General features: G+C 35.9%; 1 protein-coding gene across 10 annotated transcripts in view; it reads right to left on the bottom strand.

Moving 5' to 3' along the window:
- Positions 1–21,782, bottom strand: part of ntm (neurotrimin) — a 328,723-nt gene that overhangs the window by 17,663 nt on the left and 289,278 nt on the right. For all 10 annotated transcript variants that reach the window (XM_051909561.1, XM_051909568.1, XM_051909562.1 and 7 more), the window contains one exon: positions 6,966–7,091. In XM_051909561.1, the coding sequence (XP_051765521.1) occupies positions 6,966–7,091 (126 nt within the window). The remainder of the gene's footprint in view (positions 1–6,965; positions 7,092–21,782) is intronic.

The following is a 21,782-nucleotide window of genomic DNA, read 5'->3' as shown; positions in this document are numbered from 1 at the left end:
GAACGCATTCACATGCAGTTTTTTTGCCCTGACGCAGGCGACGTGAGGCGCCAACAGAGTCGGCTTTTATCAGTGCTAGTTCTTTGGTGTTGTTTTGGTGTGTCCCTACTCTTACTTTACTGAGAAAAGAAGGTCAGGGGAAATCTGTACATGGAAAATCTCCATATATATATATGCCTTTTGTATATTTGCAAGTGTGTTTGTTCTGTTCTAATTGTTATTTTGCACTTTTTGTTAGCAAAGGTGTATTTATTATTTATTCAACATTATTATTATTTTTTTTTTAAACTACAATTCCAGTGTCTAAATATTCTTAAGAGTTCAGTTCATTGTCATTTGAAAGTGCGTAGGCCTACTTGCATTATTATGCTGTTATATTATGATTATATATTTAGTGGCATAAAATAGTCTTTAAATGACAATGCTTATAGCAATTATTTCTGGGACAATGTATCACCCAACAAAAAGTAGTTATTATGACAGGCCTAATAACAGGCAAATCTAATCTGAAACGAATCTACATAACACTGTTTTAAAATTACATTCTACAACTATCAGACTGTCCTAGACCTCTAGCTAAAGTAGCTCAGCCCAGTATGAGTGTAAAGTACTGCAGCAAAGCAGAGAGCAAAGCACTAATACTGCAGAGCTGTTGTACACACACATACACTCAAAACCCCAGAGAGAAGGAAAGCGAGTTGGGCAAGGTGCTGAATCAATCCAGGCACAGCTGAATGTGTCATCTTACGAGGGACAGGTTCTCTGTCTGATCCCTCCAGAGCAGCAGGGCAGGAACGCCATTACCGTGCCACCTGATTTCCTCAGCTTCTGTTCTGAATGTGAACCAAACACCAAGTTTGCTTGCATCAGAGGTCAGAGAATATCCTGTTACCCACTTTTGGTGCACGATACATTAAAAAACGGTTGTTTGATTAGTCCTTGCTATGACAATTTACATCCAGATTGCGTTCTCAGTTAAAGAATTACCTGCTAAATAATTTAAAAAAACAAAACGTCTATTATACAGACTTGACTAGTGCAAAACCTTATCTACTTGAAAAAAAATAAAAATAAAAACATAGATAGAGTGACTCACACATATGCCCTGCAGATATTTATTGGCTTTATTCAGCTGAGATTCTTGTCAGCAAAGATAATGCAGTTTGACAGGCTTGCTTTGATTCCAGCCATCAAATATCCTTCAGTCCTTGATTCTTTGTTTGACTTAAAAATGCGAAGTGAAAGCCACATCTGTTACTAATGCTGAAATATGCTTTTGTTTGTGCGAGCGAGTGCAAATGTGTTTGCGGTACATTTGTATGTGGTATATGAGTGCAAAAAACGCCCACAATCCAGTTTAATCACCTGCTAAATGTGCTGAAATATCTTAATTAGGTCGTTGTTATTCTTTTCAGCTTAAATGCATGTGCAAAATTGGGTGTTTTCGTAAATTCTGCTCTTGATGGAGACGAGATGGAACAGCGGAGCTGTATTTGACTTGAGAGACAGACACAATACAAGCTTGAATAAGAATGAAAAGATAAACACACAGCAAAGTACATTAGCATGGGGTAGTTTGCGGTTCCACAAAGTAGATCATAGATCCACATCTTTCTATGCCCCTGAGGCCATTGCTCAAGAGAGAGAAACACCGTAAACCAGACCAAGACTAGAGTAATATCAATCTATAACCCCACTCCAAATGCATTCATTTCACTCTGTGTTTCTGTCATCCCCCCAAAAAAAATACCCTCTCGAAAATAACTGGAGTCAGCATAGAACCGATGAGGGGAGGGCGGGAGAAAAATAGAGAGCGAGATCGACAGAGTAGAACTGTATTAGCAGTTAGGACTAGCGCTCAGAGGATCATTTGGTTCCTGAAATGAGCTGCCGAACCCAAACACACAGCAGCCTCATTACATAGATGGTTATAAACAGGATTAATGCAATCACAGCTCAATAAAAACCTCAAGCAATGTGCTCCACACAATGTGCTCTTCACTGAGCCAAAACCCTAATTCGCACTGATGTAATAGGAGTGTTAGCTCCTGGGACACAGACGCTCATTAAAAACAATGTTTATTCAAGTCGATTAAACTGTAGCAATGATAAATTAGCAACATTATTGACCCTGTTCCTCACCCAAAGGTAAAACAACGCAGTAACACAACAACACGTTTACTCTTCCCATACCCACAATGCAGCTCAAACGCCACTTGCTCTGATCTTTAGCCCACTGGATTTTACACACAGAGAGAAATATAGGATGAATATCCCTTTTTGAAGATTAAAAAATAATAAGTAAACAACCCTCCCCACCACAGGCTTTTGCTCTGATCACATGAAAGAGAGACCACGCACAGCCCTGCAAATGATTAACTCAAGTGTGTAATATGTCTATTAAACAGTCTCAGGGGATAATAACTAATATCTTGTCTTTATAATTTCTTTTAAGCATAAATGAACTGTTTCTTTGCATGTGGAAGGCAGAACTGTTATCCATATCCTCCACAAATTCTGAATAGTAAATAGTTCAAGAAAGGCAACTTGTGCAATGCAATAAAAATATTTTCTTAAACCTAGAATGCATTAACCAAAAAACCTACATGAATGGATTAAGGGGGTCAAAATGACCCATATTGGAATTAATGGTTCAGCATTTATCAAAACCTTCAAAAAAATTTTTGTTACTGTAAATGCCTAAGTATAAACAATTAGACTAGGCTGCATATTTAGACACAGGATTGGTGTCAAAGCAAAAACATCACAACAGATTTTTATAATATAATGTATTATTATATATAATGTATATTATGTATATAATTATATACAGTGTATTATTGTTGACAAAAATGTATCCAAAAATACTGTGTTGAGTCAAAATTCCATAGGAAATGAGTACAGATCAATTTGACCCCCTTTATGCATTCTTAAGTTAGTTATACATTCTCCCCATCCCCCTCCCCCCAAATATAAAATATGAGAATTACATTGACAAGGGTCGGATACAAGTATTTTGATTAATTAATGGAATATCAAACAATTAAATGTTTTTTTTTATGTTAAAAAGCACAGCATGCCGGGTCAATCTGACCCCTTTTATGCATTCTAGGGTTATGCATTTTTTTTAACATAAATACAAAACTTTATCTATATAAAGTAAGATAATTTTATAAGATAACTCATTTTCAGAGAGTACATTTTAAATTAAGTTTATTTTTCATACCCCACAGGCAACTGAATTAAATGCATGCTTAAAACTAGAAAACACAATGTGGTAAGAAAAATAAAACTCAATTTAAGTCTAAATATCTTACATTTATCTTATTTTATAAATGTTTAAATATTTTTTATGGAAATCAAGACAAAAAAACTGACAAAAAAATTATTGCAACATACAAACAAATAAGCAGTTACAGTTTGCAAATACAAAAAAAAATAAAGAAACTAAAGAAAAATAAAGAAAATTCATAAGAGTATACAAAAAAATCTTCTGGATCTCTTAAGCTGCAACATAAATAAACTGATTCTGTGAAGCATAAGGTTTACTTAAAGGTTTACTTAAAAGGACATACTCTTCTAGCAAAATAACAGAGCTCACTATAATATTCATGATTTCAGCAAAAACAACTGGCCCTATACTAAGTTTCAATTCTTAGTTGTTTTAGACTTTGGGCTTCATCAATAATTCAGACTGCTAATAGCCAGACCCACACTGAATCTTGGAATTTGTGCCTGCAGAACTCTGCACATTTCCACAGAATTGGAACGTCTGTCAATCACAAAGTTCTTCACATCCCCTGACTCTAGTGAGTATATTTTGGCTAATCGATAATTTGATAATGTATAACAGTGTAGCACTCTCATTACATTGTTTTAAGCCAAATTACAGCACTTTTCCTAATGGCCTTGAAATCACATTTCAGTGCTTTTTATGTAAATGCATTTTGCAACAAATTCCATCTAAACAACATGTTTAATGATCTGTCAACCTTTTCTCTATGACATCATGATATTTTGCGGTTAGTGTTCACTACAGAGTTCTACACATGAAGGTGAACTCTAGAAAGTCATTAAAGCACAAATAACATTGTTGCATGTTTCTTTAATGAGAATGGATGATAGCGGGCCTAGCTGCCCTCTTTAGATTGAGATCTAGATAAGAAAAGGACTCTGTATGATCGTAATCTAGAAAGAAAAAAAAACTTACAAGCGAATGATGCAAGACTGGAGATACGGCGTGGGATCACGAAATCTCCCGGGTTTATATAGAGAGTCCGGCGAAAGAGCCGTGCGGCTTTGAGCGAAGTGCCATTTAAAGGTCGGAGATGTGTACTTACAGAACTAAGTGTGACTGGCAGACTTATTTCAGCCCTTTATTGAAACAATGTGGAAACGCTGTGGTAAATCTAAATGACTGTAGTACGGTGAATGCTCAAGGGAGCAGGTGTTCTTCACATCAACAGGCTCTCTTGTCTGTCTAATACAAATTTTTATAAGAAACAAATTTCTGACAAGAAACAAATCCTGGTGCTATCTAGATATTAAGATCTTATCGCAGGGGGGTCTGTGTCTTAATTAAGTTTCACACGTCGTTTGGATAGCTTCCGACTGATTCGGGCCCCATCAAGATTCCTGGTTGCCAGCTCTTTGAAGATTATGGCATGCTTTTACAAAAGCAAATCAGATCTGAGAGCCGACAAAGTGTTAAATTGATCTAATGGCACACAAACATGGTGTTTATGAGTGGTGTAATGTTGCCAACACGCCCCACAATTTCAGAGACTAATTTGAGCCACGTCTGCATGTTTAAAGTTTTTAAACCAACATAAAATCCAAATTGACCCTATTTACTTCCTTAATGGATCTTTTTGGTCTTATCAGTGCATGTTCCAAACGTTTGCCTGTCATATTTAATTAAAATAATTTGGCCACGCTATTTAGGAAATATTTTAGTACATTTGCATATGGTCTAACTCCTTTCTGGCATGTAACTTTTCATGATCAAATCTTGATGAATAAAATCAAGTCTGGTTTTTTTTTTGTTTGTTTGTTTTTTTCAGTTTAATGTTCTGTTTTTAATTTGTCACATTATGGAAGTAAAACTGGGTTGCAAATGGCAATTCATGTTGGCTTTAAAGCAACAGTTTGTTCTGGTTCTAAACCAATTTGCCTTACTTTCTTCTGTGGAACACAAAAGATGATGTTTTGAAGAAGGATTCAATGGGGTTTGACCATGCAATGAAAGTCAGTGTTGTTTTGGAGCCATTGATCATTGTATTCTAAAGGCCTGTTCACACCAAGAACAATAACTACAAAGATAACGATAAAGATGTAGTTCTAAAAAATTGTTTTAAATATAAAACAATTGCAGTGTCCACACCACAGCTTTAATGATAATGATATAGAGAAACAATATCGTTGGGATCACTTTCAGAATGATTTTTTTCCAGCTGTTGAACGATAAAATACTGACAGCCAATCAGAATCCATTCTAATTTAAGCGCTTGCACATTTAAAATGGTAGACGCATTGCGGAGAAGTTAATTGCTGAGGTCCAGAAAAAGGCACCACTGTTTGACAAGTCAAGGATACTTTAAAGAAAATGGATATATGGAAAACAATTGGTCATACCCCTTGGAATAAACGGTGAGAAGTATTAACGACGAGATCATTATGCCAGGCTAGCAAACAGTGTTACATAAAATTACCTCAGGTATCCAGCGCTAGTTTCGACAACATTGTCTTGCTTCCTTTGAAGTTGCAGTGAAAAAGACTAGGCGTTGTTTTATTCCACTATATTGACTTTATCAGCTAAATTCACTGTTAGATTAGATCGATTACACTAGCTATTCACTCAAAACATAGCATGCTGAGGAAATCTGCTGGTTAAAGCTGTGTAAATGCAACAAGAAGAGCAAAAACATTTTGTACACACTTTGAAACTGCAGTGCACAAGCTTAGAATAAACAGACCGTTGACGCATGGATGTTGGTGTGGACGCAAATACAGTTATCGTTATAGTTATCGTTTCTGGTCTAAGCGGGCCTTAAGACATTTCTCAAAATATCTTTTATCACAGAAAAAAGTCATAAGTTTGGAAAGACATCAGAGTGAGTAATTTATGTCAGAATTTATATTTCGGAGTGAACTATCCCTTTAAGATTGAACTCTGCAGACAATGGAAGTATATAAACATAGTGTCCACCTGCTAAATGATGTGGAGAGTAAATAGGTCGATCCTGTGGTCCAACAATACCCTGACTTGACCGAATCCTTTCTGACAGCTGATCTTTTATTCCTAAAAGCAGTTGAAGCTCTTAGCAGATACCTATACTGTATCATAATAGAATCCTATATCAAACTCTTTCACTTATCTCAAAAAAAAAAAAAAAAGAGCAGTCGCTTCTGTGTCACATTAACATTTCAATTACCTGATCCTTGTAACAACACAAAGGAAGAAAAAGGGGGGTGTGCAGGGTGCATGAGCAGGTACGGCAGTCCAATTGCATCCCATGAATCATAGCGCATTAAAATGCAGTTTTTCCCTGATTAAGTGAAATGGTGCACGGCAGAACAGAGCCGCAGACAGGCCCAAATGGAGCTGATTTGTTCATGTGGCCTGAAGATAAGCAAAATGGACCACTCAGCTTGTATCGTGCATACACAAACACACACATACACATGTACACATCCAAAATACACACACACAGCTCTCAGTGAAAAAGACACCTGATATATTATCTTACTCGTGCTTAATGTGTCAGTGGGATGTAGCATTTTGCTAAATCATCAAGGAAAAAAGTGTACTGTTCTTGTAATGGGAAAATACATCAGCAGTACTGGACCAATGTTGAGGATTGTGGTTTCAGTTTGAAGGCAAAAACTATTGACTAAAGATTTGCTTACTTTTCACAGATTATATTAAATATTTTCTGCCCACAGAGGCATGATATGCATCTTACCTGAAGGTGATAACATCCTCCAGACGATGGCAGGTTCTGGTTTTCCATTAGCCAGGCACATCAAAGTGACGTTGGAGCCTTCGTTTACCACAAGGTCCTTTGACAGGTTCACGATCTTTGGAGGAACTGTAAAACAAAAAGCAAAGTTACGTTAGCACAATAATAATAATAATAATAATAATAATAATAATAAGGTTACACTTTATTTCAAGTCCACTTTAGACATTCATCATGGACTAAAAGATCAGAGATTTAGTAGACTCATCAGAGATTTAGTAGACTGTTACGTTAGGGTTAGTAGAATAAGTTGACATGTACTTGAAAAGTTACTTACAGTCAGTGAAATGTTTGTAGGGCAACTATCAAAATAAAGTGTTAGCAGACAGTCTATACTCTGACTGGTAGTCGACATGTTGTTGCAAAGTTACTTATGGTTAGTAGAATGTCTAAAGTGGACTTAAAGTGTTACCAAAAAATCTGTTACAATCACTCTGAAAAATTTGACAACTTTGAGTGAATTTACATTCAACCAACAAGCTACATTGAGTTAGAGGAACTTAATAATTTGTAGCATAAACACAGTTTTAAGTTGACTACTCAAAAAAAATTTAAACCAATTAATCTTACTGTTTCAGTTCAAATTAACAGCTATCATAGCATATGCTAACAACTTACTTAACATGTATATTTAATTAACAAGTAAGATATTGTCACTGGCATTAGCGCAGTCATTGCTTAATAGTCAATAGTGTTTACCTTCATGCATCTACTCTTCAGCACAATGGTAACCACAAAAACTTCAGAAACTCTTTTAAATGTCAAACATAACAGCATTAAACACTAACAGGTCTTTCCCTTCACTAAAAACAATTAAATGAACACTTAATTTCGACATTTATTCTCCTGATCCAGTCCTAATGCAAAGCATGCTGGGAACTAGAAATCCACTGCCTAATTTCCAAAGTTATCAAGACAATTTCATTAAGTTACTACAACCTAACTTTTTAAAAACGCCAATTAAAATTTGAGTTTAAATAACAGACGATATTAAGTTGATGTAATGATCAACATTAGTATGTCAACAGAACTCTAAAACTTTAAAAGGTTTAATTAAAACAATAAATAAGAATTTTTACCTTGCAACCATGCATTTATTTAAGCTGCGGTAACAGGTCCCCTGAATTACTTTTTAGTGAAATGTTCCTTGTCGGTAATGATACACAATACTCTTTATCAACAATATAAACTGCCATAGTTCAGAAATCAATGGTCTTTTAAAGAGAACATGCAAACATAAATGTAATATTTAATAAATGTAACACTGACAACTTATGTTCAAAGGTATGTTCAAGTACATTTTTAATTAAATCATACATAATTTTTAAATGGTAATCCCTCTTCAAAAAGTTACACGTTTCGGTGTTGTTTTGGGGGCTTGATTTGGCACTTTGATTTTTCAAAAATTTCAAATAAATATTACAGAAAAGCTCTGTAACATATTTGTTGGGTACCATTTCTTTTTGGGGCTGAAAAATTGCAAACAAGACACATTTCACAAGGTTGATTTATTGATCGCCTTTGCACTTTGAACACAATTTAAACAGACTGCAGAGCAAGCCACAATTCAGGCCATTATGAGGGCTTTCAGATCTAAAAAAAATAGACAATTCAGCAAAACTAAAGATGTTACAAATACATTTAGTTACCCTACAGGGAATGGTAATAAAAGGTGTCGACATCCTCCCTTCAGGAGAGCAAATTATGGCCTACTTTTAAAAAGGACTGTTAAACACTCACAGAGAATATGTGATTGCAGATTAACAGTCAAATGTTTTTTTTTTTTTATTTTGGTATTAGATTTTATTTATTTATTTTTTAAAAAGGTGTCGAGGAAACTACTTTAAAAGTACTTTAAAACCTAAAAAGAATGCTAATCTACACACTACTGCTAATATGAAGATGTTAACATCTCAACTAAGGTGAACACATTAAATTTAATACATTTTGATTAAATACTATATTAAACTATAGAGAATACACCATAATTCACATCGGAAAATAAGTCGAAAACAATTACGAACAGCTGCATTCACCTGAATACAGTATACATTTATACATTTTTGCATATTTAACCTATATACAAACATAATGTGTCTTTTCTAAGATGTTTAGCGCTATTTCCCGTCTCCAGCACTGATTTAGATACAAGAGTTACACTTTAGTCAAAGCACTTGGAATAAATGTAAGACCTAAATTACTGATTTATATACACTATCATTAAAAAAGGTTGGGGTCACTAAGTTTTTTTTTATACTTTTATTCAGCAATGAGGCATTAAATTGATCAAAAATAACAGCAAAAAGATATATTTATAATGTAAAATGCTTTCTGAAGGATAATCAATTCAGCTTTGTCATCACAGAAATAAATTACTTTTTTAAATATTTTTATAAATAGAAAAGAGTTTTAATGTCACAATATTACTGTTTTACTGTATTTTTGCTCAAATAAATGCAGCCTTGCTGAGCATAAGAGACTTTTTTTCAAAAACATTAGTAAATCTTATTGAGCCCAAACTTTTTAACAGTAGTGTGGACAGCCCTTTTCCCTTCTGGTTATTATGAAAAACCTTGAAGAAAACATTAATATGGATATTCAAATGAAGTGAAATCCAGTTTGTTGGGGGATCTTAGAAGAATCAAGATTGTTGAGCTGTTGCTTTTGGCAAGGGCACCCTGAGGATTTCACACACACTATTTTGAGTACTGAACCATGAACCTTTACAAGTCTTTCCTTACAAAACCATGGCTCATATTATAAAAAATGTCCTGCAACATAAAGGTCAGTTAAGTTAAAGGTCAGTTCAGTATAATGTCTCCAATCTCTGGAGAGCATCCTGCACTTTTGCCTCGATGATGGCCGGCAAAATATGTTTGACTTGACTGCCGTAACGGTAGAATAAAGTCCTTTAGAGGCCATTAACTAATTCCCTCCACTGTAAATGAAGATCCACAACGAGCTGTAAGAGAAATGCTTCTGTTGAAAATTAATTCAATAAACGCCTTCAGGCGGCATACGCACGATATCTCATTCCGTGAAACCTTAAAAAACAAAACACAGTGTATGAGCATGCTGCTTTAAACAATTAGCATTATCATTAAGCGTTCGAAAGTGATGTTCTCAGTAAATGTAATAATAGGTGGCACTGATGGTATGATCAGAAAACTACCAGTGTCGTTTGACACATTTTGTTCTGCCGTTGAATACAGATGTTATTTTGACACGTGTACTCTGTCAAGAGATTTGGTTTTGCATTTCAAAGCTGAGACAACTCAAAGGTTGCCGTAACCGTCAGAGCTGGTACCAACAAAGCCAGGCAGTACCACTGTTTTATCCTGTTTTATTCACTAAAGACATGTTCCTCCAGAGACACTCCCCTATAAATAATTCATTTAATGTCAGTCTAAGTATACGTCCTCTTCATAAGTGACAGAGAGCCATATTCTTTTCTGATCGTTTTAGCTTTTTTTGACATATTATTAAGATTCAAGTTCACAATTTTCTCCAGTTTGTAACATACAGTGTAAACAATTTGTTTGTTTCATGACAAATTGGAGAGAAATAAGCCCTTAAGACCTCATGAGTTTTGTGGCTTTTAGTCCATGTCAGTTAGCTTTGAAGCAAATCTTCAATCCCAAAAGACAAAATAAAATTTCAACATACACATGTAGTCTGTTTGCAAATACACCTTTCCACTAGCAACAAACACATAGCAAATCAACCATCTAAGCAAAGCGCAGTATCAGTAAACAAAATAGTCAGATTCTCTTTACAGACTGTTTATCTAAATCAAACCCAGACACCATGTTAAGCAAAAGTCATTTTCATACTTTGTACAGTGAAATTTAATCATAATCAAAGCTCAACAAGTGAGTGAACATTTCATTGAGAAATACAGCAGAGGACTGCTGAAAATAATACTTTTATGCAGCAAGAATGCATTAAATTGATCAAGTGACATTAAAGACATTTATAATGTCACAAAAATGATATCTCAAATAAATGCTATGCTTTCGATCTTCCTATTCATCAAAAAAAAACTAGGCTATCTGGTTTCCACATAAAAAAATAAATAAATAAATAAATAAATTAAGCAGCACAAGTTTTCAGCATTGATAATAGTAAGAAATGTTTACTGAGTAGCAAATCAGCATATTAGAATGATTTCTGAAGGATCATGTGACACTGAAGACTCGAGTAATGATGTTAAAAATTCAGCTTTGACATCACAGGAATAAATTACATGTTAAAACATATTTAAATAGAAAATAGCTATTTTATATTGTAATATTATATCACAAATAGTATTGTTTCTATTGTATTTCTTTATCAAATAAATGTAGCCTTGGTCAGCAGAAGGGTTTAATTGCGTGGTCCGACCCAGAGTTCGATTGCTCCCTCTCCTGCAGTTCGCTGCTGATATGAATGCAATTGCGGAAGTGAACCGCTATTAATGACGTATGATTTGATAAAAATGTGTGTTTGTGTGTGTGTTTCACTCACTTTCCTGACAAGCGTAACTGATGCACTGCAAGCAGAGAATGTATATCTCATTTCTGCTCGACTCCCACGTTCTTTAGAGCATTTACAGTACATTTGCGGCAGATAGATGCAAGTGCTGTTATGTTCTGAAGCTTTGGAAACAAAACTAACAGTTAAAAAACATATATAAAAGCTTCTCCTGCGCCATCGTTACCAAGCAACAGGGTAAACAGCTGCTGCTTTGATGCAAACGCACCGTTGTTCGGAATCAAATAATATAATGTGAACACAGTCCAGCGGGGGCAGGGGGAGGGGGGATCAATCTAACACGGTTCGGACCAGGCAATCGAACCAGGTGTGAAAGCACCCTCAAACACATAGTTTTATCAAACCAAGTGTCAATCAATAGTGGATCACTTCTGCGATTTAGTACTATTGCGTTCATATCAGTAGTGAACCATACTGGAGTTCACATGAACCGAACCCATTTTATGCAGACTTGGGTATGGTTCTCGGGTGTGCACCTGAGTTCGGAAAACAGTGTTCACATCATCCAAATGAACCGAACTCTGACGTCAACTGAACCCGGGTGCGCACCAAAAGTGCTTGTGTGAAGGCACCCTAAGAAACCTTTTTCAAAAACATTTACATTTTAATACCGACCCTAAACTGTAGTGTATGCAAGATTATGTACATAATGTTGGGAATGTTGATTTGAACAATAGGGAGATTAACTATTATTAAATATTTTAAATGACTGACAGCTTCATTAATGAAGAAATTATAATTGCTGAATTTGCAGATTTTAAGAAATTCATTACTTTCATAATGAAAGACAAAAATAAAATGATAAAAACTAATCTAAATGCTAAATCGTCATCCTCTGCAGCCTAGAATGTTAAATGTGTTTTGCTCACTGTTCTAAACATGGCAAGCATAAAGTCATTCTAAAAAAGAAAAGCATAAAAAGCTCTATGCACTATTTAGAGCCTCTTCACGGCTCTTTAATGGCAGTTTCAATCAAAAACCACAGCACACAAGATCTGTTTATCGACAAACTGTAACAGTCACCAAAGGAACCATATGAAAGTTAATAAGAGAACTGTTTACAACGGCACCGTGACCCTCTGTATGACAATGACAGTCAGAGTGAGGAATGATTCTATCACTGCATTTATGACTTGTGTCTTGGAACGATAGCTTGTATCTTTGCGAGCCATATTTCTGATATGGATGGACGGAATGCAACTCAAAGCCATTTTCAAAGCCAATAAAAGGCTTACAATGACTGTTCTGCTTTATATTGCACAGACTCTAACACAATTACGAAGAAGCACGGCCATTTGGGGATGTGTGTGTGTGTGTGTGTGTGTGTGTGTGTGTGTGTGTGTGTCTGTCCCACCAGATTGGATTCTCCAACCTCCGTATAAGGTAAAGCATGTTAAATTGCATTTTAATAGAGTCGTACCATCCTCTTACTTTTGATGCCGGATTTCTGAGCTTCAAAGAGATCTTCAGTTGACAGGAGGAGCAATTGAATAGAAATAACTTGGCATATCGCAGTCTATTCCCAAGATTTGACCTCAGTTTTCTATAGCTGAGATGTGGAAATCCTCAGTAAGGCGTGATATGGATGATCAAATATGAATATGAACTCACCAGCAAAACAAAATCACAAACATTAGGAAAAAAATAATAATAAACCGAATATGATTCAGATATTAGAGTTTTGGTTCGGTTGAACAAAAGGACAAAAATCTGGCAGACTAGATCAGCTGGCAGTTTTTCAACAATCCATTAATGAGCACTTCATTATGATGATCAGCAGCAACTGAGAGCACACATTAATAAGGTTAAGATTATCACAAAATCATCACCACTAATTGTTTTAGATGAAAAAAGAATTAAAAAAAAAAAGGACTGACATTTATCCTAGCTATAATTGAAGAGTTTATTTGCAAAATAAAAATGTTTTTATCAATTCTCATAAATCATGTTTTTTTATTGTGCATTCCAAGTAATATCAAACTGCAGTTGTTGTTTTTTTTATTATTATTATTAAGTAATAATAATTTAAAAAAATACAGGTAGGCCTAACTTACAAAATTAAAATTTATTGAAAGTATGTTTTTTTAGTATATTAAAAGTTTTTTATTTTATTTTATTTTTGTTAGCAAAATTAGATAACTCCAAAAGTCTTTTTTTTTTTTTTATGGCAAAAGCAGATAACTCCACATTTCATGTTTCAGAGATAAACAAAACCAAGTAATTGCTTTGTAATTGCATTTAAAACCCACTCAAACACATGTGCACACTCACACTCACACACTAACAGACAGGCACACACACGCACACGCGCACACAAATCCAAAAGGAAAAACAAGGTTTCAGCATGTAAGACGTGTATGGTGTACAAGGAGTTGCAGGAGTCCAAAATATACGCCAAAAATACGCGATCACTTTTAGTCAGCTTTGACGAAACTCCCCTCAGCTAGCGCATCTTTTCGAAGTGACTAGCAGCCTTGTCACCTGACCTGAATATTGTGCGCTGATTTGGTAAAAAGGACTTATCGGGTTTTGTACACAAACAACAAGGGTGCTTGATGGTTTCTGCTGTAAAATGTGAACTCGCGATGCCTTGACAGTGGACAATACCTGCTTTTTTGACAAAATGTATTTAGGGTTCAGAACATCCTATATGTGGAGAATAACGCATGGCAGTCAGTTCATTTTTTTTAAATGTGGCGTTTATCGGTTTTTACAAATGAACTCTTCAGTTCTACATTCAACTCAGGGGCTTTTAATTTACTTATAAAAGCATTACAAAACACACACACACATATACATACAGTATCTCACAGAAGTGAGTACACCCCTCACATTTTTGTAAATATTTTATTATATCTTTTCATGTGACAACACTGTCTCTAACATCCACCAGCTCCGTAATGTCGTCATGGAGGAGTGGAAGAGGACTCCAGTGGCAACCTGTGAAGCTCTGGTGAACGCCATGCCCAAGAGGGTTAAGGCAGTGCTGGAAAATAATGGTGGCCACACAAAATATTGACACTTTGGGCCGAATTTGGACATTTTCACTTAGGGGTGTACTCACTTTTGTGGCCAGCGGTTTAGACATTAATGGCTGTGTGTTGAGTTATTTTGAGGGGACAGCAAATTTGCACTGTTATACAAGCTGTACACTCACTACTTTACATTGTAGCAAAGTGTCATTTCTTCAGTGTTGTCACATGAAAAGACACAATAAAATATTTACAAAAATATGAGGGGTGTACTCACTTCTGTGAGATACTGTATATATGTTTTGGGGTCACGGTTTGATACGAGTTTGGTACAACAGGAAAAAGCAACAAATCCCCAATGCTAGGTTTCATTTCATTTATTTTGAACAGACAGTAGTGCAAATTTACAGTTTGTTCCACCTAGCAGCATTTAGTCCTCCCTGAAGTAGTTGGTACAGTACAGCCTTCTTTAGTGTATTAAGCACTAAGCAGTAAACAGAATGCATTCTTGCATAGGTCTTTTTTTTTTTGGATGATTTTTTGATGTTTTTCTGCCTACCTCTGGTTATTGGCACATCTAGATGATGTCGTCGGACATGGGACTGGCAGTTGATGGGATCAACTAACTGTTTGCCAAAACCGTATTGTCGCAAACCTGTCATTCAGCCATGTTGGTGAATGATGTCACGCAGGTGGTGGAGTAATAACTTCTTTAAATGAATCCATCAAATTAATGCTAGATTTTTTTGCTATAAATTACGGACATGGCATCTGAGGACTAATTCTCATTTTTTTTCCTCAGTTATTTTGCTTTATTTCGAGATTCAATCATAGGCTCATTCTTATGTACTAGAGCACGTACACTGTAAAAAAAAAATATTTTCATGATTTATCACAACATTTTTTCTTTTGTCAAATCAACTTAGATAATTCATGTGCACTCGGCATGATTTTAAAAATAACACATTTAAGTGTTTAATGAAATTAATATTCTACTAGTCAACTGGAGATTAGGTACATCTGTGCTGCAAGATGTTAAAAAAAAAGTGATGGGGACAAGATGTGTCCTAGCAAAACGTGGTGGGAACATGTCCCACCCACAAATTAGGCCTATATGTGATTATGTTTCGTCATATTTGACTGGTTTGGTGCCAATAAGTCAGTGATATTTATAAGTCAACACAAAGGATAACAAATAGCCTTGTTCCAGCCAGATGATCTCTTACTGCAAGTGTCTACCGATGCGGAAGAAACCCGCTCAATACTGCTTTAAATGTTAGTGGTCTGCAGCTTTGGGGCTGTGTCTGTAAAGTGCACAGCAGCGTGGAAGACTTCAATATGGTTAATGATTGCTTTCAATATGTGGTCAATAAAGTCATCATATTTATGCACATATACAGTACGCTGCAAACTTTACCTCTGTAAAGTATAGAGTAAATTTAATAAACTTTTGTTAACCAAGCCACAATGATTTTTCAAAATCTGAATTCAATATAGCAACAGTGAGCACTGAATACAAAAGAAACTCCAGCACTATTGGTGGATTTTGAAACTTATGATAGACTGAAGCAACTGGCTGCCACCCCCTATTTTTTTTCCCCCATTTAAATAAAGTTGGACGTTTCTCAACTTTTTGACGCTCTCACTGGTTGCTCCGCTGTCAATCTCCCACGTGAGGCCATCGCTCAGCTCTCATGGAGGATGAATTGAAAACACCTGCTTAACTCCATGCCAGTGGACACATATGGTTAAGGAACTAAATTACATGGAGCCAGTGATTCTGGAATGGGAGTTTTCTGATAACATACCTACCATCTGAAAATATACTTCCAGTATGCAACCGCTCCATTCTTGTCATACATGGAGACGTGTGTCATATTACAGTAAAACCACATATCGTTTTTGTCTTCTGTGGCACAATAAACATTTCAGTGTCGCCTGTCTGTTTGATAAGCAGGGCGTTTGGGAAAGAGGAAATCAATCTGCGTTTCGTTGCTGTCACAAGAACCTAAAGACCAGCAGTGACAAAGCTCTGTTTCAAAACCTAGTGAGTTTCCTCGCTGCATACTGCCAAATTAGGCAGGTCCGACTAAAACAGCACCCTAAGCATAAACTTTTATTTTATTTCAATTTATGTACTAAAATATCTAAAACTAAATAAACTAAAACTAAAAACTAAACCATAATAAAAAATTATATAGACATTTAAAAAACAAAAAATAAAAATGACAAAAACACTACAAAATTACTAAAACTTTAAATAAAATTCAAAAGAAAACTTAAAATATAAAACATAATGTAAATATTAAATTTCATTAAAAAAATTAATATTTGTTTTAAATAATCCATTTTTAATAACATTCAGCTATTTTTATAAATACTTATACTTTCATTATTAAAAAAAAAAAAGTTTATAATCAACTTTCTCACCTCGTCTGTCATCTTGGAGTTCAGTGCAATGCAATCTTCTTCACTAAGGGTATATGACACATTTTTGGCTTAGAATTAGCTTAGGATTTCCTCTTTTCGTTTTTGGGTAAAAGCATCTGCTGAATGCATAAATATAATGTAAATGTAGAATTTGGGCAAACCGAGGTATCTAACAAATATGTCTGAATGCTGGTGAAATGTGCTTCGAACAATAAATCTGAGGAGAAATATCTTGATTTTTGAACAAGGCATGTTTAGAGTTGCTTCCTGGTAATTCTCATAAGATGACTCGGTTCTATTGATTTACATTCATTAATATTTCACACACTTATGCACTCTTTTTCTTCAAGGATCAATAGTTGCACGATCAATAGTGAAACCAGTCACAATGCACGTGAATACAAATGAAATAACACGTTGTGATTCTGTTGTGTACAAACAGCGTTTGACTTTGACTTGTTCCTATGTAAAGCTGATATAATGGCTCTGCTCTGTGACCAAAATAAACATCTACATTATGAATACACAAGGCCCTAATATTTGAAACAGCTGCAGGAACAATGTTTGCATCCAGTGAAAATGTCAGATAATTTGACATGCAAATGATGACCTCTTTCAGGCGCTGATTACTATGCAAAGTCTTTAATCAGGGAATGAATATTTACTTCATCTGCATCTCCTATACGACACATTCACTCCATTTTCGTTCCTCCAAAAAAATAAAAAAAAAATAAAGAAGATTTTTAAGAAAAGCAGCTTTTGACATCTCCCAGCCCTTTTTGCTTTACTTGGGGGATATCCCGAGTATCATTGCACTCTCTTCCCATCACAGTTTGGATATAATCCTGTCCTCTAGGTATCTGACAGAAACAAATTAAAGACAAAAGCAGATGGGCTACATCATAGTCCCTTAAGAAAGGATTTTAGATATCAGCTTTATGGCTTTTAGGAAATAGTGTGTTCACACATTTCTTACACGTTTTTCACACTTTCTATTTTAAGTGCAGTCATTTGTCTTTCAAAGCAAGTTTCTTCCATCACTGTGTATTTAAAGTGTTTCTTCCAGAACTCTTTTTTTTTTTTTTTTTTTTTTTTTACATATATATATATATACAGTATATTTTATATTTATATTTATATTTTATGTTTAATGGCATTTTTTTGCTAAGTACTATGAATGAAGGCCAGTATCACTAGCTGTTTCCATCACCCTGTTTTTATGCACATTTTGAAGTATTGCATCAGAAACGAGTGATGGAAACTTTAGAAATTAAAAAAAAAAAAAAAAATCCCTTAATTTGCAAAAAAGTTTTTACGCTCACTTGAGGTGGTTTTTGACCTGTGCGAAAAAGAGTTAACATGAATAATGGGAGATGGAAATGCATTTGCCGAATAAATTCTGAAGTAGTGAATATTAAACCCACGTGAATAATAGGCTGTTTCCGCTGATGGTGTTGTTACAGACATGTAATTCTGTTATGATGCTTTAAAGGAATAGTTCGCTTTCAAATGAAAATTACCCCAAGCTTTACTCATCCTCAAGCCACCCTAGGTGTATATGACTTTCTTCTTTCTGATGAACACAATCGGAGACATATTAATAAATATCCTGACACATCCGAACTTTATAATGGCAGTGAACGGGATCAATGAGCATAAGCTGAAGAAAGGATCTCCATCCACATCCATCCATCATAAACGTGTATTTCACACGGCTCCGGGGGGGGTTAATAAAGGCCTTTTGAAGCGAAGCAATGCGTTTGTGTACAAAAAAAAAAATCCATATTTAACAAGTTAAATATCTAGATTTCGCCAGACCGCCTTCCGTATTCAAGTTACGAAGAAAGTGTAACTTCCGCATTTACACACGTCTTAATTAATCACTGAGACAAGGACATTACTGACAGGATCCAAAAAAGTTAGCCAGATGAAGTTTGGAACACACAAGCGTTAACATATGGGCCTTGCACGTCTCCGCCCATCGATGAGCATGTCGTTGGGGATAAGAGCGGCTGATCATAGGATCATGCGGACCATCCTCGGACCATTCACAGAGCTGTTGAGTGGCACACAGATAGCGTAATCATATAGGCTACTGTAATGCTAGCCAAAGAATGTGGGGAAAAGACATTAGCAAAGCTACTTCAGGAAGTGAAAAATAGGATGCTGTGTTAATTTGCATTAATTATTTTTGGGAGAATCGTGATTTGAAAAAAAAAATCAATTTATCCAGATGTTATTGGTCAGGCAAAAAGTTAGCCCCGCCCCCAACCCCACGCTATAGGCTGAACCAAAGTTGCTGTTGTCAGGCTGGTCAGGGAGCTTTTTCAAGGAAATCAAAGCCAACACATTACTTATAGCTGGCTCTGCATCTTAAGCTGGGATGGGGAAAGCATTCCAACATGGAAAAAATTACACATTTCTCATTCAACATCATTTGGCAAGCATGATCTTAGTTAGCAAGCAGTTTATCCAATAGACATAGGAAACTAACCAATCTATAATGACATGAAGCTGAGGCCAACAGATTTTTCTAAGAAAGATGCTACGGTGAGTGTGTCTGACATGCTACATCTGCAGGAAGACATTCTGAGAGCGCCATTGAAGCCAACAGCCGCGAGGCAACTGCAGTCTTTCCCCTCATAAATGTGGATGGCAGCGGCTGCTCAGACCAGCTTTATGAAGATTAGGAGGAGTTGGCTTTATTTCTCCTTGACCTTATTACACATCAACAACTGCATTGAGGGAAATATGGCGGTTTGACTGGTATTCAGAGCGAGACCTCTGGAGCACGGCTATTTTGATTAGCATGAATTAGTTTTGGTGTTAACACGGTTCGCCTCTGCAAACATGATCATAGCGCAGTTCCCTCCCACGCTGACACCATGTGCCGGAGAACATAAATTAATGGCTGTGCGGAAAAACAGGAAATGCAGATCGGATCCACTATTTTTATGCTGAAATCAAGGTGTTTTCATTAAAATAACATTCAGATGATAATGTGTTATGGTATTAGAGAGAGAGAGACAGAAATATAGAAAAGAGAAAAAGACTGTTTAAAGAGAGACTGAGAAAGAAACAAGCATAAAGATGAAAACATCTTTGATGTTTAAAGGAACTTCACACTGATGCACTGTGGTACAACATCATGATTCAATCCGCAGAAAGTTACAAGATGACAGCACGGTCAAATCTCATTGTCATGGTGATTTTACGTTCACACTCTCTATAACAGTGGTTCTCAACTGGTTTGGCCATGGGACCCACATTTTCTCATGGTCATTAAGCTGCGACCCAAATTTTTAGGAACTTGAACCAAGCAAAATTATTTCTCAAAAATGGTTGACACACACAAGCACTTTACTTTAAGCTGCAGTCCGTAAGTTTTGCCTCTTTGTCGCCATCTCTGTTTGAAACCTCCAATTGCAGTTATCTGCGGAATTATCATCTTTACATGGGTTGTGCGTCAGCACGGCTCCTCAGTGCGGATGAATCTAATGTTTGCTGTCAGTCACCACATCGATGTGGATACTGTACTTCGGAATCACAGATTCTACATCTTGGAAGTATGACCAAAATAAGAATTTTCACTGTAAACAAGTAATGTCATCTTAACAAGTAAGTAACATGTCTGCCACTTTTGTTCTGACCAACTGAGAAAAAAGCATTACAATAAATCGCACTGCCAATGGTGATTAAATCTAACGACTGCATAGCTTGGATCACGTCAAACTGTGCAAATTATTATTATTATTATTGTTGTTATACTGTTATATGTTAACAACCTAAGCATTGCGTGACTATAGGCAATCTTTACACAGAGAAAGCGGCACAGAAACCAACTCTGTAGCGGCATAAAATCACAAAAATGTGCATTTACACAGAATGTTTAATGCTTCTCTGAAGCGGCATAAATGCATTTACACAGGAATTAAAATCGCGGGAAACAATGTTTTGAACATTACTATTTTAAAACTATAGTTTTAACAAAATGAATTGAAATAATCAAATAATAAACAATGAAATAAAACTCGAAATAAAAAAATAATTTCCTCTGCGTGCTATAGCTATCTCACACTTTGATGTTTGTCATAATTCTGTGGTACTGATAGTTATTTTCTATTTCTTAATAAAATTGTTACATTTGGATCAAGTGCTACAAAGAAATTATGAATTTTTACACCGGGTACATCACCGCAGGATTAAAAGAGGGCGAAAGTTCTTTCAAAGAGCCAGAAAGTCACTGGCACAACAAACGAACATTGATGTTAGCATTAGCGTTTTAGGCAGGACAGCAGACGTCACCAGACCGTCGTGTGTGAGTGAAAATATCATGCTCAAATAGAGGATTCTTGGAATATAACATAACAATACACAATTACAGTGACACCGATTGCATTTACCGTATCTGAGAGAAATGTAACAGCGCAGTGATCTGCCTCTTCAAAGGAAGATTACAAATGGAGACTTCACGATGTGAGTACAGGACACTTTCACTTCACGGTCTCTTGTTGGTAGGTCTATATTTTGTCTCCCGCTTTTGATTCTCACGCCGCCTGAGCTGACAGGTGTGCTTTTGCTTGTCATGACAATGACGTAGTTTAGTGTGGCACAAGCTCGCGTTCGTTTACACTAAACCAAAACAGTATCAGAGTCGCCTTTGATACTAGGGGCTGAGGTGGGTCAGACCCGGCGTATTTTAGGTCTGCTTTCTTGCGCCATTGCGTCTTTACACAGAATTTTGCGCAGGTACAGACCCGGCTTAACTCGGCTGTGTAAAGATGCCTTATGTGTATTTAGTGTGTATTAGTGTTACCTGTAGATT

Source organism: Ctenopharyngodon idella, chromosome 10 (genome assembly GCF_019924925.1).
Source record: "Ctenopharyngodon idella isolate HZGC_01 chromosome 10, HZGC01, whole genome shotgun sequence".
NCBI classification, from domain to species: Eukaryota; Metazoa; Chordata; class Actinopteri; order Cypriniformes; family Xenocyprididae; genus Ctenopharyngodon; species Ctenopharyngodon idella.
The sequence above is the reverse complement of the archived record's forward strand: the minus strand, read 5'-3'. Positions and strand labels throughout refer to the sequence as shown.